The sequence below is a fragment of the Mustela nivalis genome (genome assembly GCF_964662115.1).
Source record: "Mustela nivalis genome assembly, chromosome: 1".
Classification (NCBI taxonomy): domain Eukaryota; kingdom Metazoa; phylum Chordata; class Mammalia; order Carnivora; family Mustelidae; genus Mustela; species Mustela nivalis.
The window spans coordinates 103,196,709-103,215,181 of NC_139020.1; the positions used below are offsets into that span (position 1 = coordinate 103,196,709).

General features: G+C 34.9%; 1 protein-coding gene across 3 annotated transcripts in view; it reads left to right on the forward strand.

The window, feature by feature from the left end:
* The window catches only part of ATP11B (ATPase phospholipid transporting 11B (putative)), a 121,425-nt gene that overhangs the window by 39,113 nt on the left and 63,839 nt on the right, over window positions 1-18,473 (forward strand). For all 3 annotated transcript variants that reach the window (XR_014300959.1, XM_082692305.1, XM_082692306.1), the window contains exons 8-12: window positions 2,665-2,712; window positions 4,788-4,852; window positions 7,824-7,905; window positions 13,185-13,335; window positions 14,453-14,650. Coding sequence is in view for 2 of the 3 variants with exons in the window: in XM_082692305.1 (XP_082548431.1) it covers window positions 2,665-2,712; window positions 4,788-4,852; window positions 7,824-7,905; window positions 13,185-13,335; window positions 14,453-14,650 (544 nt within the window). In the remaining variant the exon portion in view is untranslated. The remainder of the gene's footprint in view (window positions 1-2,664; window positions 2,713-4,787; window positions 4,853-7,823; window positions 7,906-13,184; window positions 13,336-14,452; window positions 14,651-18,473) is intronic.

Genomic DNA, 18,473 nt, shown 5'->3' on the forward strand with positions numbered 1-18,473 from the left:
CTCATCAGGGAGAATGGCCGGTATCAAAAAGGCAAGACATAACAGGTGTTGGCAAGTATATAAAGAGAAAGAGAATCCCTCATGCACTGTTGGTAGGAATATAAATTGGTGCAACCACTGTGGAAAACAGTATGGAAATTCTTCAAAAAATTAAAAACTAGAAATACTGTATGATCTAGTAATTCCACTCCTGGGTATTTAAAGAAAATGAAAACAGGGGCACCTGGCTGACTCAGTGGGTTAAGCCTCTGCCTTTGGCTCAGGTCATGATCTCAGGGTCTTGGGATCAAGCTCTGCATAGGGCTCTCTGCTCAGCAGGGAGCCTGCTTCATCCTCTCCTCCTGCCTGTCTGCCTACTCTGATCACTCTTTCCGTCAAATAAATAAATTAAATCTTAAAAAAAAAAATGAAAACACTAACTTGAAGGATATATGCCACCCTTATGGCATTATTTATAGTAGCCAAGATCTATTGATAGATGAACAGATAAAGTATCATTTGTAGCAACCCAAGTATCTATTGGTAGATGAATGGATAAAGAAGATGTAGTATATGTATATAGTAGAATATCACTCAGCCATTTAAAAAAAAAAAATGAGATCTTCCCATTTGCAACAACATGGGTGGACCTGTAGAGACATTATACCAAAGGAAATAAGCCATATAATTTTACTTATATGTGGAATCTAACAAAACAAATAAAACCAGACTCTTTAGGTACAGAAAACAAACTGGTGATTGTCAGAGGTGAGTTGGGAGGGGGATGGACACCTTTGCTCCTTTAGTTCTTTCTATTTTTTACAACTCTTAATTTTTAAACTTGAATTGAGCACTTACACTTCTAGAAATTTTTTCTAATGAAATTCTGCTCCTAGGAATGTATCCTAATGAAAATATGAAAAGATATATACACAAGGTTGTTCAGGGCTACATTGTTTAAACTATCCATAAGGTGGAAAAAACCTACACTCAGCAGTGAGTTATTTAAATTATGCAGTAATCCCCAAAGTACAGTGCTGTATGTGGCCATTAAAAATAATGATGTAGGGGCGCCTGGGTGGCTGTCTGTTAAGCGACTGCCTTCGGCTCAGGTCATGATCCCAGGGTCCTGGGATCAAGCCCCGCATCAGACTGGACTCCCTGCTCATCAGGGAGTCTGCCTCTCCCTCTGCCTACTGCTCTACTTACTTGTACTCTCTATCTGTCAAATAAATAAATAAATTTTTTAAAAAATGATGTAGATCTATGTTTTTGATGGGACATGTTAAGTGAGGGAAAATGTTACCAATAGTATTTATGGCATGATTCCATTTTGTTTTTAAGATATAAGCATGAAAAAAAAGTCTGGAAAAATACTCCAGAATATTAAGTGTTTGTATTTGAGTAGTGGGATTACCAATGATTCTTATTTCTCTCTTGATGTCTTTTTAAATTAAATCATTTTATAAAATGTGTTTCAGTGTAGGTAGTCTTTATAATCAGAAAAGAGAATAATGAAACTATTTCCATTTTGAATCAAATTAAAGTGTGTATTTGGAGAAATGGCTAGGGAAAGTGCAAGATGAGTTAATCTAGTATGGAACCTGCATAAATAGGTAGGAGTACCTTAGAATCAAGGGACACAGGACAGGTGAAATGAAGGAAGATAGGTCTCTTATTGGAATTTTGCTCTGGGAAATCAAAAGAGTGATCACACATCATCTCCAAAAGATACTCAGGGAAATAGCTGAATTGGTTCTTTGAATCTAAATCCAAAATTGAGGCTGGCATCAGGACTATATAAAATTCCATTAAGTGGAGATAATAAAAAAACTTGTGGTGCTCCCTGATACAAGGAGGTGAAGGAAGTAGAAATAAGAGATTAGCAAGAAACATTGAAGCCAAAGTCTAAGCATCTGTGACCTGGCAGTGGGATAATAGGAACATTTAGAAAGGAATGCTTATTTCTTTGCTAGTGAGATGATTAATATGAAAGTTCTGTCTAAAGTGTTCTTCAACTTAGAATTTAGTAGAAAGTGATTGTACACTTGAATTGACTCTGTGCTATGGAGCTGTTCTGGTTGCGGAAGCTGGATCTGAAAGGCCAGGCTGTGAAAATCCATTATGATAACGGGCTACTTACTCTAGATTTCAGGCAACCAAAAGTTAAAGAAGGTCTGGAGTTCACTGATAGGTTTTGCTTACTACCCTATCCCCATCACTTAACTCACACATGGTTGTCATTCAGTGAATATTTACGAATGCATGCCCAAGTCAATTAGTGAGTGAATGAATGATTCTAGTCAGGAGACTTTACTTAATAAACTATGGTATGAGTGAGTATTCATTGTTGGCTAAATAATATATGCATCTTTGTGTAGAAATTGTAAATTATGATGACTAAACTATTAAGATATGACATTTTTATTGCCATTTTGAAAACTTTTTTTGTTACCTCATTCATAACTGAAATGGAAATGGCAAGAATATCAGTTTTTTAAAGCTTAATGAATGATGGGTATTTACTTATGTAACTTCTAGCATAAAGAATGGACCATTCCAAATACAAAAGGTTAGTTTTGTTTCATGTATAAGAGTGGTGTCAAACTATCAAAAATTTTTCACCCACTGATGTTATAAGTAAGTATCATTGGTTTTTTTGTAACATGGTGAATTCTTTGATAGATTCATGGGACGAATGATAATAACTCAACAAATGGAAGAAATTGTAAGGTAAGAATAATTTGCATTGTCACTATTATGTGAGAATTATATTGGGGAGGGACTAAAATCAAGTTAAAGGGAGATTAGGTAAGTAAGCAGCACATTGTGGAAAGGGGTTCATTTAAAAGCATTTAACATTTCATCTTCTAATAATTTGTAGCAGCAATGAGTAAGGACAACAACAAAAAAAAAATCCCATGAAGTGATATCAAAGTAGTTTAGTAAGATTATTTGTGTATTTGTATTTTTCTGGTAGTTTTATGTAAGGACATAAAAGGAAACAGCCATTCTTGTTCACGTTCTTACATATTTAAATGACCACACTTAGTCTAGAATCCAAAAAAATGTTTTACATAATGTGTGACAAGTATAAATGTCATATTTAGTGGCCAATCTAGAATCTAATGGCCAATCTAGTGGCCGGTCATATCTAGTGGCCAATCTCTTATTTACTCTTCTGGTTGTTTTTTTTTGTTGTTGTTGTTGGTTGTTTTTGTGTGTTTGCCCTCAATATTCAGGTTAATCTCTGGCTCCTGCATGAAAGGCTTTAAGTTATTTCAGAAATGTGTTGATATGGTAAGGTTATATTGTTACTCATGACCGCAAAGCCAAATTGAGAATAAATCTTGGAATCAGCCTTTGAACTTCTAGTCCAATTAGCATTCCACTGCTTTTCTGGAGATGTGTTCAGTTAATACTGGCTGCATGAAATAAGTAAGAGTAGAGCATTTTTAAAATGCCATCCTCAAAACAAGGCACCAAAAATATGATACTTCAGCACCAGTTCACATTTTTAATAAACATTAATACAGGAGCACATTCAATAAACTCATTAACAGTCTTTGTAAGTGTAGAACCCCTTGCCGAATAAATGAAAATGAAAAATAAAATGAATATGACTAGGTTTTATTTTGATTTCTAGAGTGACATAGTGGGATATATATATATGGATACATAATCTGAATTTATTAAGATATTGTGGCTGGTAAATCAAAAGATCAGTTATGTTACCCGCACTTAAAATGGTTAAAAAGATCAGCCATGTTTTTTGCTAAAGCAACCTGAGTGAACTGATGAATTATCTTTTAATTTGGAAGCTTTCCATTATCATATCCCAGTTTTATATACCAATGTGAGCCCAGTTATTTTGTTCATTGTTAGAACCAACACCAAGTGAAAAAGAGCTATTTTATGCCTTTTGAATAATTAATTTTGGAATATCCATGGAATGTCCTCTAAATATGACTTTCTAATAAAACCATACTTGTTAACCATGTCCCAAATACCTGATCCTTCTTGGTTCTTTAGATTTTTTTAGAGTGTTTGGATTTGCAGACGTCTTCAGAATTGATTCAGATTCTATTTGATTTGGGTAACTGCGTATGTATGTTTCAGAAAAACACAAGGAATATCAACAAAATTAAGGCTTCTTTACTTATCCGTAACAGTCTTATCATTTTGCTATCACTAAGAAAATACAATTTCCTTTCTAGTTATTCCTTCTCATTTTACATCTCCTTTATGGAGAAAAATTCAAACAGCAGGAAGACCCCTGCTCTAAAGAGTACATAGTATGTAGCAAGTATTCAAGTTGTAGTGTCAGTCTTGCCTAGAGAAAGTACTAACTCACTACTACGTTATGTTTTATTATCCAGTGTAATTTTGATCATGGAGAATTGTTGCATTTATACACAAAGTAGACTGTAATTCATGATTACATTGCATTTTAATTCTGTGTTTTCCATTTAAAAACTTCAATTTTGCACAAAATTTTTAAATTTCATGATGTTAAACATTTTTAAATCACTGGTTAATCTTTTGTTGTGTTTTATGTTTAAAAATCTTGAAACTGATGGCTTTGTGAGTTTATTTCTAGGTGTAATCTTGTTTCTGAGCCACTGAGTGGCAGATATTTGTTGTTATGGTCACTTACATAATTGACCTAAACAGCTTTATGGTAACCAAGATTTTGGTTTTATATGGAAGCACTGTTGTAACTATAGCTCAGGAATTTTTCTGCTGCAGATGCCATTTTAGAATTTAATTGAATTTTTAATATATTTAATGCTTTTCTTTTTCCCTAGACCCCTGGGGCCAGAGAGTCTCTTGCTTCGTGGAGCCAGGTTAAAAAACACAAAAGAAATTTTTGGTTTGTATATATTAAAAAAAAAAAAAAATTTTTCTTTTTAAAGATTTTATTTATTTGAGAGAGAGAGTGAGCTCTTGTCGGGGAGGAGCAGAGGAGAGGGAAAAGCAGACTCCCCACTGGGCAAGGACCCCCCTCCCCCCTGCAAATGTGGGTCTCAGTCCCAGGACCCTGGGATCATGAGCTGTACCAAATGGAGACGCTTAACTGACAGCCTTCCAGGCACCCTGTATTGAAAATTTTAAGTTATAGATTCATGTCAATGCTTTATAGAAAGCATTTCTTTTTGAAAGAGAGGGCACACAAGTGGGGGTGGGTAGGCAGTGGAAGAGAGAGAGAATCTTAAGCAGGCTCCATCCCAGCACAGAGCCTGACACTGGGCTCATTTCACAACCCTGAGATCATGACCCGAGCTGAAAACAAGACTTGGACACTCAACTGACTTAGCCACCTGGGCACCCCTATGTAAAGTATTTTTTAAAGCATAACATTTGGGTTCTTTTGGTTGGATGATTTACTTAGTCAAATGTTGTCTGTAATAATTTTCTTGCAAAGACTGTGTAATAAAATGTATTATTTTTTTGTTGTTGTTAATCCCTATTTTTTAATAACAGACTAGAACCTTGCTCCCTTTTTTTGTGAATACTTGTGAAACATTGCTAAGAAATTCTGATTTTTATGGTGGTTGAGAACCAATATAATCTGGCAACATGGTTAAATAACCACCTATATAATTTCCATTATGATGATTCTTAGATTAGATTAATAAAACCACTGACTCATTCTTTCATTTATTCATTTAATAAATTCTTATTGACCTATGACTGTATGACAGGTATTATTGGAATGTATACTGACTATGTCAAAAGGATGAATGAATAATGCTCTAGTGTTAGAGATCTAAGTTAATTCACATGTTCTGAGTCAACTCTAGACAAATTGTGAAGTCCTGATAACCTTTGTCTGTCAGCTAGCTTCTCCCATTTTAGGAATGACCTTTCATATACTGCCCAGCCTGTGTTACTGAATGCTTACAGCTTTTGGGGGTCTCTTCTTCATTCTCTTCTTTGCTATTAACTGCTATGTTTTATCTCTCAGTATGAGGCTCTCTGATAAAGATATGTATATCCTTAAAAAAAAAACAAAACAGCAAGTGTTGGTGAGGTTGTAGAGAACTTGGAACCCTCATACAGTTTTGGAGGGAATATAAAATGTCACAGCTGCTGTGAACAATAGTGTGGCAGTTCCTCAATGAGTTAAACGTAGAGTTGTTGTTGATCCAGCAATTCTACATACGATCCAACAGTTCTACTCCTAGATATATACCCAAAAGAATTGAAAATATGTGTTCAAACAAAGACTTGTGTGGGATATTCATAGCAGCACTTTCAATAGCCAAAGGGTAGAAAGTGCCCGATATCCATCAACTAATGAATAGATAAACAAAATGTAGGATACCCATATGATGAAATATTATTCACCCATAAAAAATGAAGTACTGATGCATGCTATAATATGGATAAACACTGAAAACATGCTGAATAAAAGAAGCCAGACACAAAAAGCTTCATATTGTATGATTCCATTTACTTGAGATACCCAGAATAGGAAAATTCATAGAGACAGAAGGTAGCTTTGTGGTTCCCAGGGGCTGGGGAATAGAGGGGAACAGGGAATGATTGCTTAATGGGTACAGGGTTTTCTTTGAGCGTGATAAAAATGTCAAGTTAGGGTTGCACAACATTGTGATTGTACACAGAGCCACCAAATTGTATACTTTGAGATTAATAAAATGGTAAACTATATGTAATGTATATTTTATTATAGTTAGAAAAAAGAAAACCATAATCATGTTCTGATGCCCAAAACCAAAGAACATCTCCAGGGCTTTTGGACCCCCTCATGTAATGCTATATTTTAATACATCTCTGTAGCCGGAGCACCTTTCACATTATTAAAATAAAATGTATATTTGAATGCCTTTAGCTGGCTTCTGCTGTTGTCTGCCTCACTACCACCTCTCTACTGCATAGCATTCCAGCTGATTTCTCACATTTCTGTAATTTCAAGTGCCTGTTGTCATCTGAGTTATAATCCCTGCCTTTAGAGAGTACTGGTGAAAATTCCAGGATAAATCTTTAGAAAGAGAGCATGATGAATCCTACACTGCTTCTCAGATTTCACTATTTAAGGATGGGTGTGAATATTCCTTGATCATATCTGTTTCTAGACATTTTGCTATTTTGTCATACAAACCTCACAACAATTCTGAGATATTTTTTTCCTATATAATGAAGGGGAATTTGAGACTTAGATTAAATAACTTCCCCAAGGATCCAGAACTAATAGGTAGCAGAGGTAAAGTCTAAGGTAAGATCTAACTCCAAAGTTTCTTATAAAGCTGGTCTTACCTAACTTCATTCACTCCCCAACTTTAGGCGATTATTACTGTCATTCTTATCTGTCATTCATATAGGCACACATTCTTAAAATAGCACCTTTGTTTATTTCATTTCCTCTGACAGGTTCCCATATTATCTATCCAGTGGTAGAAAATTATTCTTGACCCTAGATTCTGGCATTCAAGGCCTTTCAAACTCTGACTACATTCCATTGTTCAAAGTGCTTTTCCATTTCTGTGTTAACAGTATTTACTCTATTTATAATGGCCTTCCCTGCTATCTTTACCTTTCCAAATCCTTTTCCTTCATCAGTTTCAACTCTAATAACATCTCTTTCATTCAGGTATATTAATTATAACTCAGAAATACAACCCTCATGCCTTTCCCATCCAACAGGTTGAGTGACTGGAGTTCCCCAGAATTGGACTTGGAAAGCCTTTTAAAAACTCCAAAAAGACTTGAAGGCAAATTATAACAATAATCAGATAATACATTTCCTTTCATGCTAGTGAGTATATCTCTCTTTTGAAATATGCCAGCAGATTATTTTAAAGAACTGTTTTATTTTGCAGGAGTTGCCATCTACACTGGAATGGAAACTAAGATGGCATTAAATTATAAGAGCAAGTCACAGAAACGATCTGCAGTAGAAAAGTAAGAAAACTACTTTCATTTATTTATACATGAATATGTCTGTGTATTATTCATATATGTTTAAAATACTATATAAAAATATATGTCAGTCAACAAAAGATGGTATCCTTGAGGATAGGGATATATGCATGTAGCATTTTGCACAATGTTTAGCATATAGTAGGTGTTACATTAGGACTTTAAAATAAATGCTGTTGGGTAGTAATGAAATCACTTGATCAGACCAGCCCTCCTACAGATAGCAATTTATAAAATCTGGACAAAAACATAAACATGTATTTGAAAATACAGGAGAGTGACACAAAGCAGACAGAAAATGGCAGAGTCTACTCCTGAAAGATGGCAGCAGCAAGGGGAAAGATTTAAGAGTGCAGATTTTTGGGGACACCTGGGTGGCTCAGTGGGTTAAAACCTCTGCCTTCAGAGGTTCAATCCTGGGATCGAGCCCTGCATTGGGCTCTCTGCTGAGCAGGTAGCCTACTTTCCCCCCTCTCTCTGCCTACTTGTGATCTCTGTCAAATAAATATATAAAATCTTTTTTTAAAAATGCAGATTTTTGTCTGAAGGCATTCCCCAATTCATGTACTGCATAGGGCATCAGAGAGCCTGAGCTTTACAAAATTTAAGTATTAGAGGACAGGGCTTAAAGCTGGAAGAACAGCTAGACAGAGAAGAACCAGGTAAGGGAGGGAGCCACAGAAGGGAATGAACTCTAAAACCTGCACTTAAATTATGCCCAAATCTTTGGTGACTGTTGGAACTATACATGTGTAGAGGAGACCCAGTGGGCTTGGCACAAGAACGGTATCAGGAAGCTGAAAGAACAGAAGAGAGAATTTTGCTGTTGCCTGTTGCAGTGGAGACAGACTTTGATATTTGAGCCTAGCCAAGTTAACTTCCTGCTAAAATGAAAATCAGCACTCTTCCGAGGAACATAAAAGAGTGCAGAATCTGTACGACCATTATTTATAAAATCCAATAATAAAAAATAAGTAGACATCTGAAGAAAATGTAACTTGCATTTAAGAGAAAAAGCATTCAATAAAACTGTCACCATAATGTTCTGTATCTTGTATTGGCAGGCAAGGTCTTTAAAGCAGATATTGTAAGTATTTTCAAGAACCTAAAGGAAGATGTGAATAAACATGTAAAATATCAGCAAAGAAATGGAAACTGTAGAAAACAGTATGGAGTTTCCTCAAAAAGTTAGTAATAGAATGGCCCTATGATCCAGCAATTGCACTACAAAGGATACAGAATTACTGAGTTGAAGGGATACATACACCCTGATGTTTATCACAGCATTATCAACAATAGACCAAATTATGGGAAGAGCCCAAGTGTCCACTGACTGATGGATGGATAAAGAAGTGGTTTATATACACAAGGGAGTATTACTCAGCCATAAAAAGATTGAGAAATAACCATTTGCGACAATGTGGTTGGAGCTAGAGAGTAATAGGCTAAGTAAAATAAGTTAGAGAAAGACAAATACCATATGATTCCACTCATGTGTGGAATTTAAGAAAGAAAACAAATGCACATGGCAGGTGGGCAAGAGACAAACCAAGAAACAGACTCTTTTAACTATAGAGAATTAACTGATGGGAATTAACAGAGGGAAGGTGGGCAGGGGTGGGTTAAATAGGTGATGGCAATTAAGAAAGGCACTTGTGGGGTGAGCAACTGGGTGTTGTATGTGGGTGATGAATCACTAAATTCTACACCTGAAGCTAGTGTTGTACCATATGTTAACTGAGTAGAATTTAAATAAAAAACTTGGAGGAGGAAATGGAACTATAAAAAAAGAATTCAGTGCATATTTTTGAGTTGAAAATATAATTACTGAAATGTAAGTGCCAATAGATGGGCCCAACACCAGATAGAAGAAAGCAGAAGAAATTGTTGGTGAATTTAAAAAAGCAGTAGAAGTTATTCAGTCTGAAGAACAGGGAGAAAAATGATTGAGGAAAAAATGAACAGAGTTTCAGAGCCATGTGAGACAATAGTACTAAGCTCTCTGTCTAATTGAGTCCAAAAGAGAAGAGAGCAAAAGGAGCAGGATAAAACTGTTTGAAAAAATAATAATGGAAAATATCTAAAATTTGAGAAAAAACAGTGATAATTTAAATCCAACAAATCAAAATTTGTGGACTCCAGAAAAAACTTAAGTTGAAGAGAAATTTCTAGCTATAAGTATTTATATGAGAAAGGAAGAAAGGCTTAAAATTCATCATCTACATTTCTGCTTTAGGAAGCTAGAGAAAGAGGAGCAATTTGAGCCAATCAGAGAAGAGAGAGAAAAAATATTAAAGATGTGAGCTGAAACCAATAGAATAGAAAACAAATAATAGACAAAATTAACAAAGCCAAAACTTGTTTCTTTGGAAATACTAACAAAATTGATAAACCTCTACCTAGATTGAGAGATTAAGGGGAAAAAGAAGTGGTAGGAGAAAATACTACAAAATTGCCAACACCAAGGATGAAAGACAGAATATCAGTACAGATCCTATCTACTATGGTTACTTTATCCACAGATAAAGAAATATTTTGAACAACTTTATCTAAGTTTTTCAACTTAGATGAAATGGGTAAATTCTTCGAAAATACAACTTACACAATTGACACAGGATGGAACAAAGTCTAGATAGCCCTATTATCTGTCAAAGAGAATTAATTTATTATTGTTTTAAAAATAGGTCCACACCAAAGGATAGTCTTTTCAACACACGGTGCTGGAACAACTGGATGTACAAATGCCAGAAACCAAACCTTAACCCTTACCTCTCACCTCATACAAAAGCAACTCAGGGGTACCTGGGTGCCTCAGTCAGTTAAGTGTTTAACTCTTGGTTTTAGCTCAGGTCATGATGTCAAAGTCATGAGATCAAGTGCCACATGCTGAGTGTGGAGCCCCCTTGAGACTCTCTCTTACTTGCTCTCAAATAAATAAATCTTAAAAAACAAACAAAAAACTGGCTTAAAATGTAAGACCCAAACATAAGAACTTAATCTATAAAACATGGGAGAAAATATTTGTGACCTTGGGTTAAGGAAAGATTTCTTAGATAGGAAATATATAAGAAAGTAATAAAAAACAAAACCACAAATTGTAAATTAAACTTCATCAAAATTAAAACTTCACACCTGAAACTAATATTACACTGTATGTTACTGCTAAATAATAATAATAATAATAATAAAACTTCTACATTTCCATAAGACACTGTTAAAAAAAAATGAAAAGAGAAGCCACAGATTAGGAAAAATATTTACAAAGCACATATTTTGTAAGGACTCATATCGAGAACATGCATGCATTTTCATCACTTCTTTTAAACATTTTCCTAGAAGCCTTTTTCAGTGCCACAAGACAAAGAAATAAAAGGCATAAATACTGAAAATTGTGCTTACCAGAGGGCACAGGATTTTTCATATAGACAGTGTACTCAACAATAAAATTATGAGGATTAATAAGTGAGTTTTAGCAAGGTCAGAACTATAAAACGTGGTGAGAGATGTTTATTTAATGGAGAAATCACATTATTAGATTGGCAGGCTCAGTATTGTTAAGCTGTCAGCTGATATATAGATTCTTTCAATACTAATTAAAATCCCAGCAAGCTTCTTTGTGTAATTGATGAGATTCCAAAATGTGTATTAGTGTTGCCTGGTTAGGTCAGTCAGACGTCTGACTCCTGATTTTGGCTTGGGCATGGTCTTGGGGTCTTGGGATCGAGTCCTGCCAATATACACTTAGTGGAATGGCAAAAATTAAAAAGCCTAAAAATATTGGTAATGATATGGAGCAGCTGGAACTCTTAATTCTGAATAATCAATGGGTCAAAGAGGAAATCTCAAAGAACATTTTAAAAAATATCAAGAAATTAATGAAAGTACAGTGTCAATTTTTATACGATGAAGCTAAAGCAATGCCAAGAAGGAAATTTATAGCACTTGTATTAGACAGGGTTTCCCAAAGAAACAGAACCAGTAGGATATATATTTATTATAGTAGTTGGCTCATGGGTTGTAGAGGCCACGAGGTCCCACAGTCTGCCATCTGCAAGCTGCAGAACCAGAAAAGCTGATGGTATAATGCAGTCAGCATCCAAAGGCCTGAGAACCAGGGAGCTGGCCACTGATAAAAAACCTGGAGCTCTGACGTTCCAGCTCAAGAAAAGAGAAAATGTCCTTTGCCTTTTGTATTTTTGGGGGGTCATCAATGATGATACCCACCCACATTGGTGAGGACGTGTCTTTCTTCTGAGTCTATTGAATCAAATACTAATCTCTTTCAGACACACACTCATAGACACACCCCAAAATATTATTTTATCGGCTGTCTGGGCATTGCTTAGCCCAGTCAATTTGACATTCAAGATTAACTATCACAGAGCTAAATACTTACATCAGGAAAGAAACACCAGGAGCATCTGGGTGGCTCAGTCGGTTAAGCAACTGACTTCATTTTAGCTCAGGTCATGATCTGCAGGGTTCTGGGATTGAGCCCCACATTGGGCTCTGTGCTCAGCAGGGAGTCAGGATTTTCTCCCTTTGCTCCTCCTGCTGCTTGTACTTGCTTTCTCTCTAAAATAACTAAATAAATATTTTTTCAAAAAATAAAAAGAAACACCAAGGACAGATACAAGATTAGAAACAATACCATTTGCAATCATTCTCAAAAAAGGAAATACCTACTTGTACATCTAATGAAATGCATAGAGGATCTGTGTGCTGAAAAGTTACAAAATGCTGATGAAAGAATCAGAGATGTAATGTTAAGCTTGCCTAGCGAAATACTATAATACAAGCCTGCCTGGTAAAAGAACAGGGATTCTAAAGTTAGTTCCTGACTTGTGTGATTTTAGTAAATTTATAGAATGATTTTGGGGCTTTGATCTTCATCATTAAAAAGGAAGTGATATCCTCATAGAGGTTTTAGAAAGATTAGACAAGTGAGTGGATGTAACAACGTTTTGTAAAATCTTAATAATACACAAATGTTAGTTATATTTACACTTAAAATTAGATCCTGAAAATTTTTAAAAAATTAGAATAATTACTTATGGCAAGAATAACTGGCCAAAGCTGTCATTTACTTAAGCATTTTGAACAGTAATATAACTAATTCAAGTAGGCTTATAATCTTATGTATTGGTTATTTTATCACTAGTAAACAGATTCTGTTGAATGGTCATTTCTTAAAATACGAAGATTGTTTCCTTTAATTGACATAATTGACATGTTTTATGTTCTTCTTTTTCTCATTTCAGGTCAATGAATACATTTTTGATAATTTATCTAATAATCCTTATTTCTGAAGCCATCATCAGTACTATCTTGAAATATACATGGCAAGCTGAAGAAAAATGGGATGAACCTTGGTATAACCAAAAAACAGAACATCAAAGAAATAGTAGTAAGGTATTTTATGGTGTTCTTGACTCTGCTATAAAGGAAACTTTATTCTTTGGCACAGTTACTGATTTGGTAGTGACTTCTGATAGGAGTGACCACTGAGCTCTTCAAAAACCATTACTACTGAAGGGTGACAAAACGACACTGTAAGTGAAGAGTGGCCAGCATGTTTATACTGGTATGCTCTTTGCATTTTAGGGCATAAGCAGTTGTATTCCCCACGGCATGATTTGAGTAGTTACAAGAGATCACAGAAATTTAAATCATCTATAATGACATTCCTCTTCAGTACTACAAACTCATTTTTTTAAAATTCTGTTTACTCTGTTTTGTAAGTGAATAAAAAAGTAAGTTGATTTCCAGTTCTGTCAATAATTCAAGGAGTCTTACTGTCAGTCTACTGATGGTGTGAAATAACACAAAATATGTCATATTAAGTTTTAAACTGAATATGGACTAGCAGGAAAATTTAACATGCAATTTTGGTAAATAATTATTCTCCAGATTTCACATTTGATTAAAATACAAATATTAGAAGACAGAAGAAACCACAAAGCAGATCACAGAACACAGTTTCCATATGATTCATAATTATGTATTTTACCTTTCACAGAATACATGTTAAAATGTGATACTGCTATGCTATTGAAGTAAGCTATTACTATATAATCTGTGTTTTCATTTCCAGCAGTTCTGGCCCAGCAGTTCTGGACTAACAGTTCTTAAATAGTTGTTTTGTTTTGTTTTTTTAATTGCAGTCAGTTTTTCATTATCTGTGATTTTGAAAGGTGCAAATAGAATGGTAAATATACTCCAGGGATTGCAATTATAATTTTGCTAAAGATTGTTTCAGTCACACCAGGCTGAAACAAGCTGCTGAAAAGTAACAGGTAGTTCAAATTTAACCTTTCTTCTTTTACTTTGTTCAAGATCCTAATGAACAATAAAACAAAAGAAATGTATTAAAGAAGCAGTTCAAAAAATGAATTTTAATTCATGAGATTTCTGCTTCAGAATATAGTTGATGGTCTGTTTAGAATGAAACTTTCTGATAATGCTCTTCAGTATTACTAAGGAAGTTCTTATGTGTTTTCTCTTATCAAACCATCATTTTTCTCCCTAGATTCTGAGATTCATTTCAGACTTCCTGGCTTTTTTGGTACTCTACAATTTCATCATTCCAATTTCATTATATGTGACAGTCGAAATGCAGAAATTTCTTGGATCATTTTTCATTGGCTGGGATCTTGATCTTTATCATGAAGAGTCAGGTCAGAAAGCTCAAGTCAATACTTCTGATCTGAATGAGGAGCTTGGACAGGTAAAAAGATCTTTGTAATATGTTTTTCTAATTTGTTATTTTTCTTGAAACAGTACATGTACAAAGACTAACACAAGTACAAAGAAAAATGTTATGAGGCTTATACCACAAAATAGTCCTACTTTCCTCCATGCCTAACTCTTGTTTCCCATTTTTTTTTTTTAAGATTTTATTTATTTATTTAACAGGCAGAGATCACAAGTAGGCAGAGAGGCAGGTGGTGGCGGGGGCAGGGGGCAGGCTCCCTGCTGAGCAGAGAGCCTGATGTGGAGCTTGATCCCAGGATCCTGAGACCATGACCTGAGCTGAAGGCAGAGGCTTAACCCTCTGAATCACCCAGATGCCCCAATTTTAGTCATTTATTATGGAATATAAAGATAGAATTTTATGCTACTGTTTTATATATACATACCCAGATATATACCCACTTTGCCTCCCCATAGCCTCCCTAATGTTTTTATATCACAATTAGGGATTTAATAAATATTTATTTATTGGCCTTATTTTGACTCTTTTAGTATTGCACACTAATTTAGAGTTCTTCAAGTATGCCTTATGATACTACAATTACATTTTTGTTTTTATATATTATTTTCCCTAGAATTAATTGCTCTGTTTTTTTATGCTTAATTGCTTAATTTTTATATACCACAAACAAGTTTCTGATCAATATATGAAACATCTCTTTACATATTCAAACACATTAGGTAATCTAGGTTTCCTTTCTCTTTCTCTCTTTCTTTTTTTTCTTGGCAGCATTTTTGGAGTCTTTTGTCTTCTTCAATATGGACTTATATCTGAGCCTGCTTCTCAGCTGTCACCCAAGGACTTCCCTATACCATTACCCTAGAAATTCCTTTACCTCTGTCTTGTTTTGGATCTCCTGGATCCTATGTTGGCCCACCTGTGACTTATTCTCTCATTTTGGTGGAACACATGTTCAAATAACTCCCTGGCAAAGGATGCATGAGAGGAAAATATTTTGAGGCTTGGCGTGGCTGAAAATATCTTTATTCCTTTTTTTCTTTATCCCTTTTTTTGCACTTGATTAATGTACTTATGTAATGCATCCCAGGTTGGAAGCTAGTTTTCCCCCAAATTTTAAGAACATTTCTCCATTTTTTTCTAGCTTCCAGTGTTGCTCTTGAGAAATTCAGTGCCATTTTGATTCCCAGTTCTTTATGTGTGATCTGTTATTTTATCTCTGGAAATGTTTAAGATCTTTTCTTTATGTGATAATTCTGAAATTTCATGATGATATACCTTGGTGTGAGTCTTTTTATTTTTTTCTTTCATTGGACAATGAGCTCTGTGAGCCCTTTCAGTCTGGAAATACATGTACTTCAATTCTAGGCATTTTTCTTACATTATTTCTTTGATAACATCTTCTTTTTAAATTTAATATTTGGATATATCAGACCATTTATCTTGATTCTTTCTTTCTTTGACTTTCAACTTGCATTTACTTATTTGTTTTTCTAATTCTGGGAGAATCTATCAACTTTATCTTTCTACCTAACTTTTTTAAAATTTCTGTTATAATATTTTTAATTTCTAATATTCCAGCATATCTGAATGTCTTCTTTTAATTGCATCTTATACCTTTTCTTGAATATCATCTATTTTTTTAGCTCTCTCGGGATATTAATGATGGTTTTTTAAAGTCTTCTGTTCCCTACATTTTCTGTTTGCTCCTAGTTCCTTTTTCAATACAGTTAGTTATGCTACAATGTGACAAAGCATTCCTAAAAATTGCCATGCTATGTAAAATTACTTAGTAAAAACCACAGGCCTAATGGAATTAGGAGTGCAACAAAAAATTTATCAGTTAAGATAAATTGTTAAGAAATACATAAATACTGGGGTACCTGAGTGGCTCTGTCAGTTGTCTGACAGAGGGTGTCTGACTCTTGATTTCTGCTCAGGTCATGATCTCAGGGGCCCAGTCCTCACTGGTGGCAAGTCTGCTTGAGGAGTCTCTTTTTCCCTCTCTCTGCCCTACCTTCCCCATTCATGTGCGCACCTGTGCACGCTTACTCTCTCTCAAATAAATAAATAAATCTTAAAAAACATACATAAATACTCTAATATATGTGGCATTTTGTCTTGAAAAAGACCACATGCAGAAGTAACCAGGAGAAGTGCTGCAACCTGTGTGTCATTGTGAAGTATAGAAAGGAAGGTTATCTGAAAATAGAAGTAGATGGGGTGTGTCTTATACCACCTATGATGACCTGAGATGGCTGGTAGCTGTTTGAGTTGTGTACATTTCATGTGTTCCTTAGTGTGCAGTTTGCTGCTGTTTCTCACAGAGGAAATTATGCATAACCAAATGCACAGTCCACATTATGCTCAAATTGTTCCCTTATATATCAGTTATATTGTTACAGATTCATGTTTTAATATGTTGTTTATGTTTAATTTGTTTAACATGTTATAGATTCAAGACACTGTTGTAGCAGAACTAACTAATTTGTTTTAGGCTCTACCTTTTTTTTAAGGAGTGATCCTCAAATGAAAGCAAATCTTTGGGTTTTCCTTACAAGCCTAGAATTCTTCCCTAGAAAATCCCAGCTGTCCTGCTGGGTTTTTGTTTGTTTGTTTGTTTTTGACATATTCCATAGTGTCAGTACTGGTCTTTCCTCAGTTTCCCCAGAGAGAATTACCACAGTTAGTATTTCTGCTGATTGTGATTGTTAAAGTCATCTGGTAGAAGTCTCCCTGTTTTTAGCATACTGTCACACTTCTGTTTTCAGCTGTCTCACACCTGTTTTCAGCTTGCCCAGGGGCTCAGATTCTCTCTGGTTCAATCCTGGTCTTCCAAGTATTAAAAATCTTCCAACTATTACTCAGATAGGTGAAGGGCAGTCTCAGGTTTGCAAGTTATGAGGGGATTTCCAGTTTCATACTGTTCCTGGTACCTCCATTTTCATCCTCATCCTGTACTTTCACATTCAGTAGTAGCTGGTACATCTACTTCCTGAGAGTTTTTGGAAAAGGCTTTTCTCCCATTGCTTAGGTTTCATATTCTAAATTTTGTTAAGTCACTTACCACTCATTCCTCTCTTGTCTTCCAAACTTGTCATATCTCCCTTCTCATGTTGTCTCATCTGCCATTATTTTTGTTTTTTTCTAACTCCTTTACTCTTATTTTAGTAAAGTCTCAAGAGGAACAAAGATAATTGTATTTTCTTAACCTACCATTTTTAACCAGAAGTTGATCCATTTATTTTTAGCATTTAAGAGACTTATAGTAATTTATGCTGAATATTAATTCATGTCACATATCTTTAATTATGTATCACATATTCAAGACCTAAAAAGCCTGTTTCTACTACTACTTTGAACACTTTATCTCCCCCAATTTTTCTTTCCTTTGACCTTTTCCATCCCAGGTTTCCCCTCTTCCTCTTGTCCTCATATTAGAATATTGTTTTTTGGATCCTCACACTATTTATGCATACCCATATTTGCTTTCTCTTTAAGACATGTTAAGTGATAAACTTTTAAAATTTCTAACTCATCTAAGTCTCTCCTTTTACTTTTAAGCCTGCAAGTATTTCATAATATGTTTATTGCCTCTATTCTTTTATGTCTTTTTTTTAAGATTTTATTTATTTATTTATTTATAAATGTTCAATTTTTTAATTTTTTATAAACATATAATATATTTATTTATTTGACAGACAGAGATCACAAGAAGGCAGAGAGGCAGGGAGAGAGAGAGAGGGAGACGTGGGCTCCCTGCTAAGCAGAGAGCCCGATGCGGGGTTCTATCCCAGGACCCTGGGATCATGACCTGAGCTGAAGGCAGAGGCTTTAA